Below are 22,826 nucleotides of genomic sequence, written 5' to 3'. Positions count from 1 at the left end.
TGTGTGATTTTAATTTTTTCCTTTTCTTTGAATCTGTATTTTATGATTTTCTAAATTGAATAAGTATTCTTTATTTTAAAAAATCAAGATAACTTTAAAAAATGCTTATTTATACCAGAGATCATTTTGATAGCAATATAAATAAATATAAAATAATGAAATTAAAAATAAACCAGGCTCCACTACTCCAGAAACGACATTTTCACCTACAATCTGCTGTCCTTTAGACTCAGCTTTACCTGTTCTGATGGCCAGAGGGGAATTTTTAAACTAGCACCAAGTAGAAGAGGAAGGATTCTGCAGCTACTCCTGACACCAGTGGGTGTGTGTGGGTGTGTGTGTCTGTGTGTGTCTGTGTGTGTGTACCTGTGTGTATGTGTGTGAAGCAGGTGTGCCCTCTGCCCAAGGTGAATTTCACAAGCTTCCTGCCTGGGTGAAGGTTGTCCTGGCCTGTGGTTCCCACCCCTTAAATAAATCCCACACCCATGTTATCTTCAGATTTTTCCTATGAGCAAAGTACTCAAAGGGTAAGGCTGAGTGAGGCCCAGACAGATCCCTCTTCCAGCCTTTCCAAAGCCAGAGCAAAACCATGGCTGCCCCTGCATTTACCTTGCAGTCCATCTGCAGCACGTGCTGGGCGATCACCTTGGGGTCGCGGTTGCTGAACAGCTCTTTTACACGTTTCAGCATTGCTGTTTCCAGGGGCTTATTCTCAGGAGGAAGGAGCTTCGACTCAAAGTCGTTAGGCCTGAACGAGGAGTCAGTCTCCAGGATGGGCTTCACAAACTCGCCCTTGTCCTCCTGTCCCTTGTCCGTCTGTGCTGCCAGTGGCTCCCAAGGTCTTGCCCCATCATCGTCATCAAGGATCAAGTAGCTGATGCCAGAGTTCCGGGGACCCAGGGCGCCATTCTGCCTGGCTGTCAGCAGCTCCACGTAGCTGCCCTGGGCACATGAGGGCAGTCTTGCTGCCGTGTCGCAGGCTGTAGCAAAGGCTGGGTTCAGTTCACAGTAGTGGGCCTCTGGGTTGAGCCAAGTGGATGGGGATGGCGGAGCCTTGAGGAAGGGTACTTTGCAAGGCTTAGGGGGTGGCTTGGGGCACAGCTGGCTGTCTGAGCCCCTCAGTGCCTCCCCTACCCTAGCATCCGACGAGACCCTCCGAACCAGTGCCGGGCTAAGGGTAGGTTCGCTGCCCGTCCTGAACACGGGTGAGTTTGGGCATGGGCTTGTGTCCACACCTGCGGACTGAGGGGGCAGCTTACAGCCTGTGAAAGACAAGAGGGGCAGAAACAGCTCAGTTGTGTGGAGGACACAAAACAAACAAAACTAGAGTGACAGGCCCTCAGCCCTCAATACTGCCTTTGCACTTTCACACCTAAAAGAAAATTCTTAGTATGATTTCCCCACTCCCAATCTAGAGCAATTGAGAGGTTCGAGTGGGTCCCACTCCACTTCTGGGGCAGCTTCAAATCCCAGTGACTGCCGGAAACTGGGCTGTAACATCATCCTATGGTCACTGAAGGCTGGCACAGTCAGAACAGAAAAAGACATGGCTTAGAGCTTAGTGAATAATCTCATCTTGCCCAAAGAAACGCAAGTGTTGAGGCAGATATTGTAAAAGGCCCTGAGTCACTTTCAAAGCCAGGACTGATCCCAGCCAGCTTTAAAGAGACAGCGAGAGGCAGAGAAGGGAGAAAAGGACATTGACATAATCCATATAGATGTCCAGCAGTAGTTTACAAAGAGGCACCAGGAAACTACTTTGTGGTCCCCAGCAAGGTCAGTTATAAAAATAATGAAACACCCTCACTGCCCTACTAATATAATCGCTTCCCAGATGTTCCCTGCACCACACCACCCCCACTCTCCTACCGTGAGAGGAGAATGGAGAGAAGGGGGGTAGGGGTCTCTCTAGCCGGCTGCTCTGCCTGGAGCCCCACCCTCTGCCCAGGAAGGGGGCTATGAAATTGGGCTCATTGGTCATGACGACCAGTTAGCAAATGGGCGTGGAATCGGAAAATGTAGGTTCAAATGCTGGCTCAGCCACTTACCAGCTGGGTGCCTTTGAACAAGTGACTTAATCTCCCTGTACCTCAGTTTCCTCAGCTATGAAACGGGGATAACAATGCCCACCTTGAAGCCTTGTTTTGAGGATTAGCTGTTAGCATACACAAAGCATCCACCTCAGTGCTTCGCATCTGGAAGTGCCTCTACAAAACCCTTGCCCTCCAGCCTGCAGGCGTAGAACCGGATACCACTTTTAAATTAGCTGACTAGATGGAGCAGAGAAAGAGTGTGGAGGAAACCAGGGTCACACTGTCCTCCTCCTCCCCGAAAACCCCCAAAGACATACCAATGGGCAGGTAACTTTCCGACTGGTGGGCTTTGAGGGATAAGGCTCTTTTGTCCTGCATGTGGTCGAGGCAGGCTGGCTGGCTACCGCTCTTCTCTTTATTCCTGAAGCAAAAGACAAACGGAGCAGAGACTTGTCATTAAATCATAAAGCTTTTAGGCAGCGTCACGGAAAGTTAAAAACATTGCTCAGGATGAGAGTGCTACAGCATACCCTAACCGTAAAGGAATGTCTGCTGGAGGAGGAAATGACTGACGGAGGCGATTAATAACAGGATTGAGCCGTGGGCTCCATCTCCGATTCCCCGTGACCAATCGCATTTAGCCTCAGGATGCCTCCTCTGAGCCTTTCCATCCTGTCCAACAGAGCTGGGTAAAAATTTCCCTATACTCTCAGGAAAATCTGATGAACTGGAATGTGTACTTTTAACGGAGCCTAAAATTACTTACAGACCCCAGAGGAATGACTTGTTTAACTAACATGAGTTTCCCACAATGGCTTCACAGTGTCATAGTTGTCCTACTCAGCAAAGAAACTGTGGGGAAATTTCCATTTCACTGCAAATCTCAGCATTGCCCAAGTAAGCTACAGGATCACCCCAGGAAGCTGACATACCCATACTCCAGGCTGCACTTGGGGGGACCCACAGGAAGCCTCCTGCTGAGCTGGGAAAAGGAAAGACCTAGCACCATCACTAAGCGGTAACTGAGACACACTGCACAGTCTTCAGAGGAACAGGTGGGCCGTGACTTCTGACACATTCGCTATTATTCCTTGTATTCCCTTCCAGTTCAAACTGGAGTGTCTCTAGCTAGCACCAAGCAGCACAATCTCCCTTTTGCTAGAGGAGAAAGCACTGCCCCAGCAAAGGTGTCAAGAACTTTAACTCCCACAAGCTTAAAACATTCTTATGTTACAGAAATCGGGAAGTTCTTTCCTACCTTTGCAAGCATCAAAGGGAAAAAAAAAACCTCCCAGCAACAGAGAAATTCCAGTAAACCCTTCAGAGATAAGGCAGGACAGAGGGCAAATTCCAAAAGGAAATGGCTTCTGAGAGGCGATATTTAAGCAGTGATCGGCACAGGCGGTCAGACTCCACGGGCCCAGAACTGCCGGGCCTGGAATGCAACCTGGCTGAGCGCGCACACCTGGGCAGGGGCAGCCTCCACCAGCCAGCCAATCAGCGGGCCCGACGTCAGGGCGGCGGCGGCCTAGTGCCCCGAGGCCCGGAGCTTACGTGAGGGAGCCACCGAAGGGCTGCGGGGCAGGGCGACGGGCCATTGGGGCAGTCGTTCTCCTTGAGCCCACCTCTCCCCCACGCTCAGACATTTCTGGGCTGCCTGCCTGTGCTAAGTAGTGACAGGGCTCAGAAGGCTCTGTTTTGCAAAGGGCTGCAAGAAAAGTGGCTCTGTTAGGCCTGTTTCCTCGACTCTCTCGGTGTTTCATTCCGTACCTTAAAAAAAAAAAAAAAAATTTTTTTTTTCCTTTCTTTTAAACCAGGGTCGCTGAGGGCAGTATTCTGCCGCCTTGCTGAAATATGCCCTGGCTCTGAAATTCATGTCCTTAACTCCCGGCTTTGACGGTTGAGCAGCCAACCCTCACTTCCCAAAGAAACAGAAGGTTCCCTTTTATATTTTTAAGTCCAATATATCTCAAGTCTAGTCTTAGTACTATGAAAGGGAGAATTTCTAAATATCAGTTCTTGCCTCCCTTCCTGCAACTGTCCTGAGTCTAACACTCTACTACCCTCCAGATAATAAGTTATTATTATCATTAACGTTTACCTAGTGATAAGGAGCCCTGGTGGTGCAGTGGTTAAGAGTTCGGCTGCTAACCAAAAGATTGGCAGTTCGAATCCATCAGCTGCTTCTTGGAAACCCTATGGGACAGTTCTACTGTGTCCTATAGGGTTGCTAGGAGTCTGAATCCACTAGACGGCAATGGGTTTGGTTTTTTTGGTGTTTTATGTAGTTCCTGGCCCAAGTGGTGCAGTGGTTAACAGCTTGCTGCTAATCAAAAGGTCAGCAGTTCATATTCACCAGCCACTCTTTGGAAACCCTATGGGGCAGCTCTACTCTGTCCTATAAGGTTGTTCTGAGTCAGAACCCACTAGACGGCAATGGGTTTTGGTGCTTATGGAGTTCCTGGCTGGGATGCCTCGGAAGAAAGGTCTGGCAATTTTTTTTCCAAAAAATAAGCCATTGAAAAACCCTGTGGAGCATAGTTCTACTCTGACACACATGAGGTGGCAGAACTTACTATGTGCTGGTGCTGTTCTAGGGCTTTGGCATAACTTACCTCATTTAACCCTCTCATCTTTACAGACGAAGAGACTGAGGTACAGAGAAGTTAAGTCTCTTGCCCATGGACAAACAGCTGGTCAGTGGTGGAGCCTGGATTTGAGCCCAGGCAGCCTGGGTCCACAGCAAATACTGATCAAAACGTACCAGAGCCTTACAGGTAGCGCACAGACAAACAATTTGTGCTACTCATAGAGCTTTGTATTTTGCTTCTGAATTTTTACCATCTAGAAACTACAGGTCATGACATTTCTTCCCAGTCCCAAAAAGAAAAGTAGTGAGTAGAGTAAACATGTTGGTTTAAGTGTATAAGCCTAGAAGCTGGGGAGCCGAAGAAGGGGAGCTGGGGTCCTCTCAAACCTGTTGACATCAAGTCTATTCTGACTCATGGAGTCCCCATATGGTAGAAAGTAGAACTGCGCTCCATAGGGCTTTCTTGGCTATAATCCTCACAAAAGCAGATCTCTAGGTCTTTCTCCTGTGGCACTGATGAGTGGGTTCAAACCTCCAACCTTTAGATTAGTAGTCCACACTAAGTGTTTACATCACCCAGGGACATCTAACCAATTGCTGAACAGTTGATTCCGACTCATGCTGACCCGTGTATGTCAGAGTAGAACTGTGCTCCGTAGGATTTCCAATAGCTGATTTTCCAAAAGTAGATCGCCAAGTCTTTCCTCAAAAGTGTTTCTGGGTGTCCTCAAAACCACCAACCCTTCAATTAGCAGCAAGCATGTTAACTGTTGGCACCACCCAGGGACTACCCATGAAAGGCAGGTCCTATAAAAATTCAGGGCACCATCACTGATATTCAACAGCAGGATGAGGGCTCTTAACTCTGTGATGTTGTAAAGCCCTGGTTTTCCTCCCAGTTCTCTGTGCCCTTTTCTCTCACATTCCTCAAGGTTCACACTGCTTCTGTCAGGCTCTCTACATCTTCTATCTTAGAAATACCATCTGTTTTCATGACTCAACCTTTCCATGAAGACCAAGCCCGAATCCAAGCTTTAGTCCTAAATCCCTCCTGAACCCCAAAACTGTTTGCTGGACACTGGCTCTCATCAAGGCCACAGTTGTATCTCAGATGAAACCACTCATTTTTCCTGTTAAGTCCACCCGCTCCTGGACACCCCTGTGGGCCCCTGTTTTCCCTTCCCGAACCGTCCTAGTATGCAGAATGCTGCTGGGAAGCCTTGTTTCCAGAATCTCGTGACCCTCCCTCCTCTCTCCTCTCCAAGCCTGGGCCCCTGGGACTCACTAGCTGGCTTTCCTGCCTCCTCTCTCTCTCCTTGCTCCTCTTGCACATTGTTGTTCATTTCTCTGGACACCACGCTCACTAGGTCAAGTCTCTGTGGCTTCCTCAGACCCCTACACCTGGCATTAAGGCTGCTATGATCAGGGTCATCAGGCCAGGGTTACCTGTCCCCTCCCACTCCCTTATACCCAATTTATTCACTGCAAGCTCCTTTACCTTTCTGCACACTTATGCTCATGCCGTGCCCCCCGCCTGGAACGCCCTCCCCTTTGCAGCTTCTATCCAAATTTTCCCCAGCCTTCAGACCGCTCATTCCCACCTCCTTCACAAAGTCTCTCCAACCATCTGGCCTCCCCCTTCCTCAGCTCCTGCACCATTTATTTTTTGCACAACTCAATCACAAACTGATCATGCACTGCCTCACTGGACAGAACTGAACTCTTTGCCTTTTAATCAGTATCCTTTCTTGTTTCCCTGTTCCCGGGTGAGATCTTCACCTGCCAAACTAAACTTGGGCATCCTCACAGGGTCCCTCACGGTCCCGACAGCAAGGCTGACCCACCTGAGGAGGTTTCCCCTGCCCAAGCTCTGCTCTCGGGCAGGTACACCGCCCATGGTGAGGCTCAGCCTCTTGGCCACCTCCAGCCGTCCCTCGGCGAGGCTGCCATCGTGAGCCCGGCCCGGGGAGGTACCATAGTGCTCTTCCAGGCACCGCAGCGGCACCGTCCTGTTGATGGGCTGGAAGATGATGGCTCCACTCTGCTGGGAGATGGGCCGGCGGTTGCCCACGTAGCAGCGCACCAGGCCGGGGATGGAGTCAAAGCTCTCCATCTCAAACTGGTACTGCACGCGGCTGTAGGCCTCACTGAGCCGCAGGACCGTCCGGATGATTTTGAAGTGCTGAGCGAGGTTCTTCCACTGGCAGGTCAGGACGAAGTTTCCGGGGCTGGATAGAGAGTCACGGACCAGGAAGTCACCATCTCGCTGCACGAGGTTTTCTGACACCTTGGGGACAAAACAGCGAGCTGGGAGTCAGAAGGACAAGCTTATGCTCACTCCGTTTACCAAGTTGTATTGCTGCCCACTTTTCTAGAACAACAAGGCAATGCTCTCACAGCTCTTCTTCAATTGGCTCTATTTTCTCAACTGTCAAATTCTTAGAAGATCCAATCATTCATGCAAGAACTATTTACTGACCACCTACTATGTGCCAGGTAGTCTTTTAAGCACTGGGGATGCTAGGGTCCCTACCCTCATGGAGCTTCTGTTTCTAGTGGAGCACTTCTATTTGAATGAGAATAAATAAGCAAAATGTATGGAATACCAGATGCTGTAGAGTTAAGGAAAAAGTAAGTTGGGAAGGAGATAGGAAGTGCTTGGGAGGGGGGTGGGGACTGTCTTTTAAACAGGGTGGTCAGGGAGAGTGTCACGAGAAGAGGACATTCACACAAAGACCTGAAGGAACTAAGGTGGCAGAAATGAGTCATGTGTGCCTGGTGGTTCTGATCTTCCCTCTCCAGCACGTGGAGTAAGGAGAAGGAGGGTGTTTGCTGGATTCTATAGGTCATCCTCAGAACCCACCCCTAAGACCTCCCTCTCGAGGCCTGGCTGATGGGGAACAGGGATGCCACACACAGGGGAGACCAGGTACTGTACGTGGATCAGAGATTCCTGTGTGGATTCTGACCACACCGCTCACTCTCTGGAGGGCCTGGAACAAAGTCAGTCAGGCTCCCTCCTCTCACAGAGTTATTGTCAGGATTATGCAGCATAATATATGCAAAACACCTAGTACAGTGTCTGGAACACAGTCAAAAACAAACCAAATCCATTACCGTCAAAAATAGTTGACTATGATGATGGTGATGTTTACAGTCTAAGGAGAATCTATACTGTGGTGTAGCACGGTTGTTATGTAGCCAGACTACCTGGGTTGGCATGCTGGCCCCACTGTGTGACTTTGGACAAATTATGTAATCTCTTTGTGGCTCAGATACATCATCTGTAAAGTGGGGATAATAATATTACCTATAGTGTAGCTAGAAGGACTTAAAGGAGTAAAGTGTTAGCTATAGCTATGATTATTACAATCTCCAGTTATACATTCCAAAATGCTGTATAGATAAAAATGTACACCAATGGCAAATGGTAAAAAAAAAATTTTATGATCATGGTAATGAAAAACAATCAGTCTTATAAACTTTGACAAGTTTTCAAGACATTCCAACATTTGATCAATAGTATATGACTCTGTTACCTTAGGATGGTATGTCACCATGGTTGTTTTAAAATTGTGTCTTTGCCTGAAAATATGTTTTCGCTCAGAAATTCCATTTTCTTGGAATTTAGCCTGAGGAAGTAAGTACAGGTATGAACACAGTAGTTAACTTAAAGGATGGCGGTTAAGGTGTTAGAAGCCTCCCAAATGCCCAGGAATTAATTGTGGTATGTGAGTTCTACAGGCACACATACAACATAGAGTGCTGTAGAGGAGTAATTTTTAACAGGAAAAATTCTCAGGATGTGAAGAAAATTCCCATGAAGGGAAGAAAATGGTCTACAAAAACAGATCAGGTAGTGAACATATTTAAATGTCCCTGAACTGTATATGTGAAGGTTGTCGAAATGGTAAATGTTTTGCTACCTATATATTTACCACAATAGAAAAAAAGGTGGGGGGCGGGGGGGCGGGAGAATATGCAATATGATTTCATAATTGATTTAGAGAAGTCTGGGAGGATATATATCAAAATATTCATCATGGTTATCTCTGGGAGGGAGAATTAGGGGTTCGAGTTTACTTTTCTTCTTTCGTGCTCTCTATAATTTCCACGATAAATTTCAAGCTTAAAAAAACAAGGCCAGAATAAAAATGATGTCTTCAACAATGCTGAGAAGTCTGCCACTGTAAACATCTTTTATACTACGAAGTCCTTCCTCCACCCCACACACCCTTTCCTATCATGTTGTGCTGGGTTAATGATTGGCTAAATCAGGTTTACAATAAAGCCCTAGGTAATTCTATATCTCAATTCTTTGGGCTTGCTCTATTTTCAATTTCTAATACTATTAAAAGAATTATAAAAAAAAAATTATTCACGGAAATGAGCCAAATGACAATTACGCAATGTACATTCTAGGCCAGGAGTCTGTGGTCACTGATATAATTCCCTCTTCTTCCCCATCCCTGGATCTGGGGTCAGGTAGGGAAGGGATGGAGAGAGTAAATAAATTGTTGGCCTCACTAGGGCAGAGGCAACTTTGTTGTTCTGTGCCATCTGCCCCTGTGATACCCCCTCTTCACCTGAAATTAAGCCACTCCCTTAAAAAGCAAGCTGGCTCCTGCAGGTATAAGGCTGTAGGCTGCTGGCCAAGGGTTCCATTATCTGAACGCAGCTCTGGCCTCCTGTTTCTTCAGGTTACCAACCCTGTAGCTGCCACCTCCTGTGACTCAGTTTAGGGGCACAGTGACACTTGCTTGTCCTTCAGCCACTTAACGAGTGTGTGGAAATGTACTTTAGATTCCTGACCTTAGCTCTTCCCATGGTCTCCTTAGAGACGAGCCTAAGTGAAGTCACTGCAGGCCACTTTGCAGTGTTTGTTACTGGATAAACACAGGCTCACTCCCACGTGGCCTGGGAGTGTGATCCGTAGTGTCCTCAACCTAGGCGTTGCCAGAAGAGTGTGGGCGCTGGGGGGGAGGAGAGCAGGTACCTGTCGGGGGATGCGGCCGTGGTACCAGGCGTGGCTGCGCAGGTCCTCGCTGCTCAACAGCAGCTCCTCCTCCAGCTCTTTCTTCAGCCTCTCGGGGGTCCTGTCCATGGCATGCCTCTCCTTGGAGAACTGCAATAAAGAGTTAACAGTGACCTCACCCTGCCAGGCCAGGCCAGGCTGTGCCAGCCAGTGGAGACAACTGCCTGCCTCGCTGGTTGACTGCTATGCTAATCAAACCGGTATAGACTGGAAGCCGTATCCAGGTAGGGGAGCCTGGATAATGATTACAATTCGCAGTGAACTTTCATTTCTCTGGCTGCAAGTGTGTAATAAAATTTCCACCAGTGCATGGGGATGATGATAGGAGAGATGGCTGAGCTGTTCTTTTATCATTCTACTCAGGTAGCAGTCACAAACACAGGGATACACCAATGTGCATTGCAGCAGTATTCACGATAGCCACACGGTAGAAACAACACATCAACAGATGAACGGGTCAACACAATGTGGTATATCCAAAGAATGGAATAGTATTCAGCAATTAAAAAGGACTAAAAGTCTGATACATGCTATGAAATGGATGAGCTTTGAAAACATTATGCTGAGGGAAATAAGTCAGAGACAAAGGGGCAAACACCATACGATCTCACTTACGTGAAACAGCTACGACAGGCAAATGCACACGGACAGAAAGATTAGTGGTTAGCGGAGACTGAAGCGGGGGCAACGGGGGGTTACTGTTTAAGGAGTGCAGAGCTTCTGTCTGGGGCGATGAAAAAGTTTTGGAAATAAGATAGTGGTGATGGCTGCAGGGTATGGTGAAAATGGAGCTAATGTCATTGAATTGTACACTTAAAAATGTCAAGATTTCTCTTGTATATATTTTACCACAATAAAATTAAAAACAAAGACAAAAAGCCATGGGGGTGCTGGGCAAGGCGGCGGAGGGGGGAGGTGGGGGGCAGCCACAGAGAGATATCTGGGGCTGTGAGGCACGTCTCTCAGACCGGACTGCTCTCTCCCCAGGGAGAGCTTCCTCATTCTTGGTCAGAATCGTCCTAGCGTGGGGCTGGGAAGGACGGCAGTCCCTGCCAGGCCTTCAGTTCTAGGCCTCTAGGGCGGTGCTGCCCAAAGTGCCGGCCCTGGGCTGGTGGTGAAGGCCCTGAATTCTTCACTACTGGCAAATTCAAGTACTGGAGCCGGGTTAGCCTTTAGAAACTTTTGGAGCAATGTGACAGAGTGATTTCACCTCTCTTGAACCTAAAAACAGAAATCTGAGTCGATACTTACGAATGTCTTTCTCATTTCATTTTTCTAACATTTCATTTTTATGACTGATCGGGAATTTAAACTTAAAACAGAAAAGTGGTCCTTCATCTCAACTAGTTTGAGAACCCTTGGTCTAGGGCATTGCATGGTGGCCAGGGCTGGGAGTTCTGGGTGGGCAATGTTGTCTCCAGGTTTAATTTAGAACCTACACCCACTTACAACATGTGAACTGAACTGGGACACCAGCCCACTTCCCAGCCAAATCAGGCTCAGGAGCAGCTCACTGAGGGTCGCATGAATGAGAGCAGGAAGAGGCCCTGACCCTGAGTTGTCCCTGTGTTTTCCCAGGTCCCTCACCTGGTCCTCCAAAAGCCTGTAGGAACAACAAAATTATTCCTCATCATACTGCTTTGTACCTCAGCAAGAATAGAGCCCCCAATCCTTCTCCACCAAAGAAAATGAAAATAAACTTGGGATTTTACCACTGGATTCTTATCCTCTAGACTCTCTGTGCACGTTGGCTGAAAGGGGTGCAGGGACCACTTTCAAGGTGGGGCTCTGGGTACTAGTTATTACTTCTCCCCCTCCTCCTCCCACTCCTCTTCTCCACACTGCCTCATACACGGCAAGCACTTCAGAAGTGTCAGCGGAGCTGAATTCAGATCAAAGAGACACTGATGTTGACTGCCCAGGATGCTTGGCTTGGACAGCAATGCTTGCCACTGTCTGCATGGATGGTTAATTACATACAGGTACATCTGAAGGCAGCCCTTGGGAAAGACTTGAGTATGGAATGTTGATTGTCAACTGGCCACCTTTATTGTTGGTTTATCGTTAGTCTTGCCTTCTGCTAGACTGTAAGTTCCACGAGAGCAGAAACCCATCTGCTTTCTTCACCACTGCCCTGGAGCAACGCCTGCACTTACCAGGCACTCACTGTTTACTGAACGAACAAATACCCTGAGATGAGAAGCGTCTATGACTTTTCTTAGGTATTAAGATCCTCCTCTTCTCTCTCTAATGAACAGAACCCCTACTTTTAGCTGGGCATGTTGCCCTACAGCTCTAAGACTACATTCCTCTTACAGGGTGATGTGGTCACATGGCTAAGTTCTGGCCAGGGATGGGTAAACAGCAGCGTTGGTGAGACTTTTGAGGTAAGATGTGATGGCGGGAGCCCCAACACCATCCTGGGCCATGAGGGTGAAGGCCATACCCCAGCAGTGGTGGAGAAGTGACTGGAAGGAGCCCACAGAGCCAACGCTCTGGCCCTGGATTGCCTGGCTCCGGGTTTTCTATGTGATCTGCCATCTTGTTTAAGCCTGTTATTTTGGACGTTCCTGTGTCTGAATCGACTCCAGGGCAATGGCTGTCAGAAGCAGCTGACCTAAATCCTATTTGATATTGCAGCACCCTATTCCCTGTTTAAGGAGCCCTGGTGTTGCAGTGGTTAGGCGCTCGGCTGCTAACTGAAAGATTGGTAGTTTGAACCCACCCGGCTTCTTGGTGAAAGAAAAGATCTTTCCCCATAAAGATTACAGTCTAGAAAACCATATGGGGCAGCTCTGTTTTGTCACACTGGATTGCTATGAGTTGGAATCGACTTGATAGCACTCAGCATCATTCTGTGTTTAGTCACTCTGATGGTTTAGTCTGTCTGCCTCGTCTAAATCCCTTGTGCTGCAAGCTGGGCCCACTTCTTGGTTTGAGTTCTGAAAACCTGGAGATCAGAAGATCCTGTCTTCTGACTAGTCCTTCACTGAGATTTTATTCACTCATATCCAAAAAGCTATTCCGTATTTACCTTTTCATTTTTCTTCCTGCCTGAGGTAATTTAAGACACCCCAATACCCAGGCCACCTCTCCCAATCTCTCTCTCTTTCTTTCTGTCTCTCTCTCACACACACACACACACACACGTGCTCTCTTGCTCTCTTAGCATCTCTCATGAACAGCAAGGTTTTTAGCATTTTATATGTAACAATCTCACCCCAGATTTTGAGCTAGTACTCTTTTATACTTGTTATCAAAAATATAAAATCAGCCACATTGTTATTTCTGTCCTAACTCCTTAAAGGAAAAATCCACAATTACTGCTCTTTCCCCTGCAGACCCTGCAGATCTGTAAGGTAGTACCTAGAGAGAAGAGAAAAGGAGATTATTAAGACTAACTCTCTCAAACAGTTTGGGATGGAAGACCAGACTTCAAAAAATGTGCCCTTAAGCTCTGGCATAATTTGTGAAAGGTTAGGAGGTCACGGAATTGCCTAGACTTGTATTAGAGAGGTGGATGGGAAAGGAGAGGAAGAGGAGGGAGAGAGAGAGGTGGGAGGGAGGGGAAGACAGAGAGAGAAAGTGCAAGTGAGCAAGCAATGGCAAAGGGCTTTTCATTTGAGGCCTGCGAGGGCTGGCTCTAAGATATTAAAAAGAGACAGGTTTGGTGCCGCGCAGATGACGGCAGCAATGCCCCCCAAACAACTGAAGAAAGCCATTCAGAAAGGTCACTCACATGTGGTCACCCTCATGATTAAACAGGGGTTATTTTGGGAGTTAATGCATTCCAGAACTTTCACTTACTGTTTTTAACCCCACATATAAATACAACTTTTATATATATATTTTTATAGCTGCTTATATTTTAGGAAACCCTGGTCTTGCCAACTGACTCTGCCACTTAGCTTGGTACTTTGATGGGCTGTAAATGCCAAGGTTAGTGAGGTGCAACTGTACAAGAAATTTTGGCAAAATGCATCCATTTGTATTTTCGAGAGCATTGGCACTGATACCTCTGCTCCCTGGGGACCAGAAATAAGATTCCCGCTTCACAGGAACGGTCACATTGCTGCCACACTTGGCAGAATTCTGTTGGCTTCCCCCAAACAGCCTGAATTTTTTGTAACAGTGCACCCTTCAGCTTCTCTGCCACCACCTGGAAGGAATTTGCTTTTTCCCTGAAATGCAAATATTTCAGTCATGGCCCTGCCTCCTTTTCAATTTAAGGTAACACACCAATACTTCTACCCTTGGCAACAGTTTCATCACATTTGTGTGGTTATCAGTGTCCTCTGAAATTCTGATTAATTCTACCAATATCCTAAAACTCCCACTACTGCCCTTCCTTTTTGTTGTTTGTTGCCACTGAGTCGATTCCAACTCATGAGGACCCTGTGTATGCAGAGTAGAACTGCTCCGTGGGGTTTTCAAGGCTGCGACCTTTTGGAAGCAGATCACCAGGCCTGTCTTCTGAGGTGCCTCTGATGGGTTGGAACTGCCAACCTTTTGGCTAGTGGTGGAGCGCTTAACCATTTGCACCATCTAGGGACGCCCTGCCTTTCCTTAAACTATAACATTTTGGGGGGAAAAGACAAGTATTTACTCACACAATATTCACATGCACTGCTATATGCATTGGCCAGAATCAAGCATGAGAAGAGACAGAGTAAGGTGTCGGGTCCTAGGACTCAAAAAGCAAATGATCTTGGGAAAATAAAGAGGACACAAGAACATCACCCAAATCTATTCCAGTTCCTATAGCCTTTTTGTCCTAACTCCTGTTTTCCAACTCTTTTACGTTTGTCTGTGTAGAACTAGTCTCTGTCAAGTCGATTCCGACTCAGGGTTGACTCCACGTGTGTCAGAGTAGAGCTCTGCTCCATCGGTTTTCAATGGCTGGTTTTTCAGCAGTAGGTTGCCAGGCCTTTTTTCCTAGGTGCCTCTGGGTGGACTTGAACCTGCAATCTTTCAGTAAGCAGCCAAGCACGTCAACCATTTGTACCACCCAGGGATTCCTGACTATGAGAACATCTTCTGAATTCAGTGTACCTCAAAGCCTGGCCAGACCCAAGTCATCCTCAATCCTGAAATCCCAACAGCATCTCTGTCTTGTTAGTATGAGACTGTGGGCACTGTAACAGCCCAGAGCCAGTCACACAACTATGTTTACAATTAGCCCTTTGGATTTTATGTTCTTCAACTGCCATTCAGAAAGGGATAGCAAGAAAACTCACAATCAATCTCTCACAAACGCTATGTTAACAATGACTACGCTATAGTAATAGGGCTTTTTCTCCAAGAAGCTCAAATTCTCTATTAGCCCCTGAAGTGGAACCTCATTTCTAGAAGGCAAGTCTGATTCCTTGTTTTCCGAGCATCTTGTCTGGAGGTTTTTGTCTGGAGGAGTGAAGGTGTCAGCTAGAGAAGGGGTAGGAGAGGCAGGGCTGGTCTTTAGCTGCCCTTGCCTGGGTTCCAGCCATCCTGAGCTCCACCCAACTCAGCAGCCATGGGTTCAACCTCCGCAGGAAGGGAGGCTGCTCCGCTTAGGATCAAGAAGCATCTGGGTCTTTGCTAGCTTCATTCCAGGGACTAAATCCTTCCATGGGGACCACGAGAGAATGCTGCAGCAGGGCCCAATCCATACATTCTACCCCAAGGCTTGCCTGAATGTGACCCATTGAAATTTTTAGAGCAGTCCTTTTTTGTGGGGGGAGAGGGGCTGGCCTGACAATGGCCAACAACAACCCTCCCTCCCTTCCTTTCTCTCCTGCTCCAGGTATATTTTTTACTTAATTTATGCACATGCACCCCTTTTTTTAACCACCCCTTCCCCAGAGACTGGAGGAATCCCCGAGACTATGGCCCCTGGATACCCTGCTAAGTCAGAACTGAAGCCACTCCCAAAGTCCACCTTTCAGCCAAAGATTAGACAGGCCTATAGGATCACTATGAGTCGGAATTGACTCCACCGCACTGGGTTTATAAAACAAACAATAACACACGTGAGGAACGTGCTTCTTAGTTCTCACAAGTATGTGAGACCAAGTGGGCGACACCTGCCCAAAAGTAAAGCAGAGAAGGCAGGAAGGGACAGGAATCCTGGACGAATGGACACGGGGAGCCCGGGACACAAAGGGAAAGGAGAGAGTGCTGACACATGGCAGGGACTGCAACCAATGTCAATTTGTGCAGAAAATTTTGAATGAGAAACGAATTCATGCTGTAAACTTTCACCTAAAGCACAATAAAATTATTAACTAAATAAATAAAATAAATCACGCGCCTTGCCTGCACCTAAGGTTGGGTCACGAGGCCAGGACTGGTCTTAGCTTGCTGAGGCCGGCCCAAAAACCATGACTATCATTCTGAATCTGGAAAAAACATCTCTCACGAGGCCGGCAAGTCCAGTCTTGACAGGCCGGAATAGCCCGAGCCTGGGATATGGCTGGAAATCACATCCTGGAGGCACAGAGCCAACTCCGCAGATGTGCTGCAAACCTCGATTAACAAGGAAACCCACACTTGAACAGCTCTCTGAGGAAGAAAAAGCCATGGCAGCCGGGAAGGAACAAAGCGCAGAGTCTTGGGAGCATTAGCGCTTGCATTTTAAATCAGGGACAAGGGAGGCCTGGCCTCGCAGGCAGGACAGCTCTGTTCCTGAGTGAGGAGGAGGGAGGGTGTGCACAGAGGCATCTGTTGGACACCCCCCCAGCCCCCCTCCACCCCGAGGCTGCAAACACTCATTTGCATGGAGAAGACAGTTGAGATGATAAAAAGAGATGGCATCAGCATTATAATTAATATTTATTTTACTCCGTCCCTGCCTCTAAGAAAAGCTTCCCAGCTCCCACAGAATTTTAAATTGTGCAAATGGCCAGGAAAGGCAATGATCCCAGGCCCAGGAGATACTAATTCATGACCAAGCAATTTGCCAAGCACCGGTTGGGGCTGGGCTCAGGGGATAAAGGTCTCTTGTCCTCACCCTCAAGGAAGGCACAGTCTTAGTTGGAAGACCACACACAAAGGAGCAGCTTAATGCATCCCAGTGGTTAAGAGCTCAGGCTCCTAACCAAAAGGTAGGCAGGCAGTTTGAATCTACCACCTGCTTCTTGGAAACACTATGAGGCAGTCCTACTCTGTTCTTTAGGGTCACTATGAGTCGGAATCGACTTGACGGCAATGGGTTTGGGTTTGGTTTTGGGCTCTGGAGGCTGGCCCCTGGCTGGCGCAAATGGTTAACAGCTCACTAGTCACTGAAAGGTTAGCAGTTAGCAACCACCCAGGGGCACCTTGGAAGAAAGGCCTAGCAATCTGGCTTCTGAAAGATCATAACTTTGGAAGTCCTATGGAGCAGTTCTACACTGCAAATATGGGATTGCCATGAGTCGAAATCAACTCGATGGCAACTGGTTTGGTTTTGGTTTTGCAGCTCTAGAGACAGACTGCCTGCAGCAGGATCTTATCACAGCCCCTCCCAGCCTTGGATAAGTTTCTCTACCTCCTTGTTCCTTGGTTTCCTCCTGTGTCAAAATGAGGATCAAAACAAAACCCACTTTCATGCTAAGACATGGATGACCCTTGAGAATGTAATACTAAGTGAAATAAGCCAGGCATAAAGGACAACCATTGTATGATTCCATGAAATATCAGAATAGGCACATGTGCAGAGACAGCGAGTAAGGGCTGGGAGTGGGGGTGGGTGAGGAGTTATTGTCACTGAGGACACAGTTTCTGTTTGAGGGGGACAAAAAATTCTGGAACTAGATAGTGGTGATGGTTACACAATATTGTAAATGTAATTAATAGCACTGAATTGTACACTTAAAAATGGTTAAAATGGCAAATCCTATGTTAAATATTTATTTTTTTCTTCTTTTTTTTTTTAAGGAGCCCTGGTGGTGCAATGGTCAAGCTTATGCGCTTGGCTACCAACTGAAAGGTTGGTAGTTTGAACCCACTCAGCAGCTCTGCTGGAGAAGAACCTGAGGGATCTGCTCCCATAAAGATTCCAAAACCCCATTGCCATCTAGTCAATTCCGACAGCATAGCGGCCCTGTAGGACAGAGTCTATTGCCCCATAGGGTTTCCAAGTAGTGGCTGGTGGATTCGAACTGCTGACCTTTTGGTTGGCAGCCGTAACTCTCACTCACTGTAGCAGCAGGGCTCCTGGTGCCATCGCAGGGATGTTTATATTTACCAGAAGTGGCTTCTGAGCTCGGACATCAATATGGATAAACTGACCTCATCTTTCTAAACTCTGCACTTCTTCCCTTTCCCCGTCATTGGCATCTCCTCTGCCTTCATTCATTACCCAGTTAGAACCCTCGGAATTATCTTCAACTGATCAATAAATCCTTGATTTTACCCCCTAACCAACACCCCCCACCCCATTCTAACCCCCACTGACTCTGCTCTATTCCATCTTCCCACTTCTTACTGTCTACAGTAGCCTTCTCATGGTTTCCCTACCTTCACCTCTGGCCTGCCACCTACAATGCCACCAGACTTAATGAATCCCTCCTAAGCTCAGAGACTGTGTCAGGGGGTGCCTCAGCTAAGGCTGGCATGACAGCCAGAGTCTCTGTGCACAATGGTGGGCTTTTCATGTCTAGATTTCACTCTCCCCAGGCTCAGACCTGGTCATGGAGGGGTGCAGAACCCCCATCCTGGCCTCTACTCCGGGATCGCTGGACTTTTAACACACTCCTTGCAGCCCCACCGAGTGGAACACTGGCCATACGCTGAAAATGCATACACACTGGGCTCTAGCTCTGAATTCAGAGGAGGCCTGGATCATGGGGGATTGTGGGTGGCCATATGTGAGGTCTCCAGGGTCTCCAGAAATAACTGGCAGGGGCTTGGTGGGAGAGACAGGCCAGCATTCTGCAGGTGTGGTCCCTTAGCAGATGTGGGGCATTAGAGTTTTCAGACCTCATATGTGTTCACATGCTGGTGATGCCTGGGGAGATACTGGTCATGCTCTCGTGGGCTCACAGACACCTACAGATATAGGTGCCCAAAGCCTTCATGAGGCCTGCAATGGCCCTGAGCTACTTTCCTAACATGCCTGACGCTCCGCTAGCAGCCCTGCAGCTCCAGTCACAGGGACCTTCCACTGCTCCTTGTACACACTGTCCTGCATGTCCCTGCCTCCCAGCCTCCTGTCGAGGGGCCCCAGCACAGTGACATGCCCGGAGAAGTGCCCACTGCCCAGCCCAACTACAGATCAACAGGGAGTCTTGACAGGACTGGCAGGGGCCTTGATGGCCAGCTAAGCAAGTTTGATTTTATCTGAGGGCGTGGAGAATCCACCTGACTGAAGCAGTGGAGCGGCAGGGTCTGCTGGGCATAAGCTCTTTGAGACAGAGGTCCTGCCTTATTTTCCTTTCTCTCCCAGAGCCTTGTCCCATCCTGGCACACAGCAGGTACCCAGTGAACACTTAATGACAAGAAACAAGCTTACCTGCTTGCCTTCCATTTGGCAGCTTGCTCATCACCAGGTGGGGAAAAGAGAAGAGAGTGTGGGGGATGGCCATGAACAGGAGAGCTTGGGCACGTTTCCAGACATCTCTGAACCCACTTCTGTATTCACCAAGAGGGCTTACAGTTTCTACCTCACAGGACTAAATGACCAGGTGCATAGAAAGCACCTGGCACTGTACTTGGTACATGGTAGGTACTCACTTTAGAAAATACAGAATTTTAACCCTTTTCCAAAAATGACTATTAGAAACAAAACTGGAAAGTTACTTCACTAAAGAATTAACAACAACGATAACAAAAAAGAATTATATAACCCATCAGAAGGTTTTAGAGATATCTGGCCTTTGATAATTTAGTTCTGATGAAATAAACAAAGCCAGAAGTTGGGACAACCAATTTCTACTTAGACACGGGTTTATTTTGCTTATTTCAGTTTAAAGCCGGCAGTTCTTGAGGTTTTGAGTAGTCCTAAATGGCTCTGTCTATGCAGGGTGAATCTGACTATTTGTCAAAAGGCACGTTTTTACCTGGTGGCAAGCATTCTGTATGCATATACCTCAATATTAACGATTACACACACTTAGCTCTAGCTGGCTCGCGTATCCACAAGTACACAGGGGACAGAGTGACAGAGGGGGACTGCAAGAAATTTTTGTGTTTTGCACAAGGCTGAGAGGTACCTGTACATAGATCACATCTCCTTTGTCTTTATATCTTCAGGGCCTTGGATACTTAGTCATACTGGTTTCCTAGGGCTTCTGTAACAAATGACCACCAACTATATGACTTAAAACAACATAGATTATTGTTTCACAGTTCTGGAGGCTGGTAGGCTGAATTCAGGGTGTCAGCACAGCCATGTTCTCTCCAAAGCAGCTAGGGGAAGACTCTTCCTTGCCTCTTCCAGCTTCCGGTAGCCCCAGGCATTCCTTGGCTTGTGGCAGCAGCACTCTAATCTTTGCCTTTGTTGACACATGGCCATCTTTTCTGTGTCTGTGTTTTTCTCTTTTTATAAGGTCACCAGTTGTATTGGATCAGGGCCCATCCTACTCTAGTCCTGCCTCATTTTAACTAAACTAATTACACGTGCAAACACCCTATTTCCAAATAAAGACACATTCACAGATGCGGAGGGTGTTAGGACTTCAACATGTCTTTGGGAGGACACAATTCAACCCATAAGAGTTATCAAAACATTTTTTGTTGCATTTCAAAAACTGAGATGATTTTTCTAGTTATTCATTCATTCTATGATCGGAGTTGGCAATTACCTTGCTCAAAATAAAGAAGAAAAAGGAGGAAGGAAATGTGTGCATGTGAAGAAGGGGTTGAGAGGGGGGGAAGGGGAGGGGAGGAGAGGAGAGGGAAAAGGAAAGGAGAAAGGATGGAGAGTGAGCCAGTGAACACGCATCTGGGCTATTTCATCCTAGCTCAGACTGTCGGGCCACAACACCCAGAGCTCCAGCAAGGCTCTCAAACAAACACGTCCTTTCTTCTGCCCTGGAACCGTTTATTAGATTGAAGGAGGAGCCAACAACAGTCCAGACCTCTCATCAAGTTTTACCAAGCAATTCCACAGGACAGCTTTCTCTAGAAATCTCATCCAGAAATTACGATCACGAACAAAATTATAAGTCTGGCTGGAGCTGTGGATCCTCACGTAAAATTGGTTTGATTTCTGAGCTCACATAAGCTTTTCTGATTCACATAAGCTCAGGACTGGAAACCCCGCAGGGTTGTGCCCTGAACTGCCACCAGGTGGCCCAAAACAACTGGCCCCTTGCCAATGTGGGGCAACACAAGGGCCCAGACCCTCATTTCAAATCCACTGAACTGGCAAGACCTGCGATGGCCATCGCAATCCATAATAAATATTGTGAACATATAAAATAAAGAATTTGTACCCAAGAGAGCGTACTTTTGAAAACTACTACATAAAGCATGCTGAAGCGTCATTAAGGTGTCCCTACACCAGAGAACACCCCGAATCCATCTAAAACTGAGGGTTTTTGGAGACTTTGGATACTTATAATGAGACTTACAAGAAATCCCTGAGTTACACTGAATTTCAAGCAGTAGAACAGTTTACAACCAAATTCCGATGTATATCAAGGACTTTTAGAGAAGCAATTGGTATTTATATCATTGAAGACCCAAATAAATTGATCATAAACCCAAAGCAAGAATAAATCCCAATTGTTTCTGCCATTCTGAACCCTGCCCGTAGGCCAACATAAATAAATAAATAAAATAAAATCCGGTTCTCCATAAGTTTCAAGGTCAGCAATTTTTAGAACAAGCCCTCGGATGTTTTAAGCTGAGGGGAACAGAAGGAATAGGGGTAGTGTTATCAGTTATCATACTGACTTCTCTTTCACCTTTTCTGGACACTAGCAAGGCTTGCCTAAAAATATTTTATTATAATCCAAAGATAAATGAAAAAAGGTTTGAATTCACCAATCCTATATTGGTCATAGTGGCACAGTGGTTAAGAGCTCAGCTGCTTACCAAACGGTCAGCAGTTCAAAACCACCAGTCACTCCTTGGGAACCCTATGGGGCAGTTCTACTCTGTCCTATAGGGTGGCTATGAGTCAGGACCAACTCGACGGTACCTAACAACAGCACATTTTCCTCATGGGGGTGCTAGGCTAGATGAAGTACAGTTTCTTACACTAATAACTGTGTTTAATGCCAAAGTCTTTACTTAAATAAACAATTTACTTTGTAAATAAGAGCCCAAAGAGAAAAAAAAAAATCATATTCAAGTTTTATATCTCCTATTTGGTATACACAACCAAATGGGGGCATGAGCAATTAGACATTTCTGCTGGCCCAGCTGGGGCACCACTGGGCACACAGCAGGATGACCAGTGAGTCCAGGATGTGGATGTACAATGGCACTACATCTAAGGAGGTGCCTTTCATACAGAGCCATCATAGATATACGTATTGATTACAACAGCTGTCCGGTAGATGGCAATAAAGTGTCCTAAGGAAAGGGTATGTTATTCTAATTCACACAAAGGCACTCTGTGGGCTAGCAGTGAGGCCCTGAGTGTGTCCTAAGGGCCTCTTTGCCTTTTAGGGGTTGGGCTCTTGACAAATGAGGATCTTCAGGCCTCACTTGGCCTCTTGTGTCTGAGCCTGCCCCTTTAAATCCTTACGTTAAAGCAGCCATTGTGGGCACCTTCTTAACCCATACGTACTTCACCAGGTTCGCCAAAGTTCTGCAGAAACAATCAGGTGGATTCAAAATATAAGAGTTTGATATTCACTGGCACATTGTGATTTTGATTAAGCCCAAGGTCTTAATGAGTGCCTGCTGTGCCACTCTGCCCACCCCTCTAGAGCTGAGGGGAGACCAGACATGGTATAAGAAGGAAACTCTATGCCCTTGACTGAGACGACAACTTCTTTGAGAAGATGAAACATCTGAAGAGAATGCACAGCAATAAACGAGAAGAATACTGCTAAAGCTCTCAGTGTTCTTACCTCATCCGAGGTCAGCGAGGGCTTCTGGCCTCTTCTGAGAAAGGCATCAGTAGCAAAGGCATTTCATAAAATCTCAGTTAAGTTTTTGCCTTCTAGAACACGTCAATTAATTTGATGTTAATGTTAAATACCTTGACGATATAAATTGATCTTTTCCAAATCCTACAAAGAATCTCATGTGCGGCGAA

The 22,826-nt window shown here is 47.0% G+C and overlaps 1 protein-coding gene across 6 annotated transcripts in view; it reads right to left on the bottom strand.

The window, feature by feature from the left end:
- The window catches only part of BCAR3 (BCAR3 adaptor protein, NSP family member), a 250,806-nt gene that overhangs the window by 20,363 nt on the left and 207,617 nt on the right, over positions 1–22,826 (bottom strand). For 5 of the 6 annotated variants that reach the window (XM_049879745.1, XM_049879744.1, XM_049879743.1 and 2 more), the window contains 4 exons: positions 9,620–9,748; positions 6,468–6,910; positions 2,351–2,454; positions 610–1,262 (listed from right to left, as the gene is read on the bottom strand). In XM_049879745.1, coding sequence (XP_049735702.1) covers positions 610–1,262; positions 2,351–2,454; positions 6,468–6,910; positions 9,620–9,748 — 1,329 coding nt within the window. The other variant, XM_049879747.1, reaches the window with a different exon arrangement.

The sequence above is a fragment of the Elephas maximus genome, chromosome 3 (genome assembly GCF_024166365.1).
Source record: "Elephas maximus indicus isolate mEleMax1 chromosome 3, mEleMax1 primary haplotype, whole genome shotgun sequence".
Taxonomy (NCBI): Eukaryota; Metazoa; Chordata; class Mammalia; order Proboscidea; family Elephantidae; genus Elephas; species Elephas maximus.
Note: the sequence above shows the minus strand (reverse complement) of the source record. Positions and strands in the feature narration are given on the sequence as shown.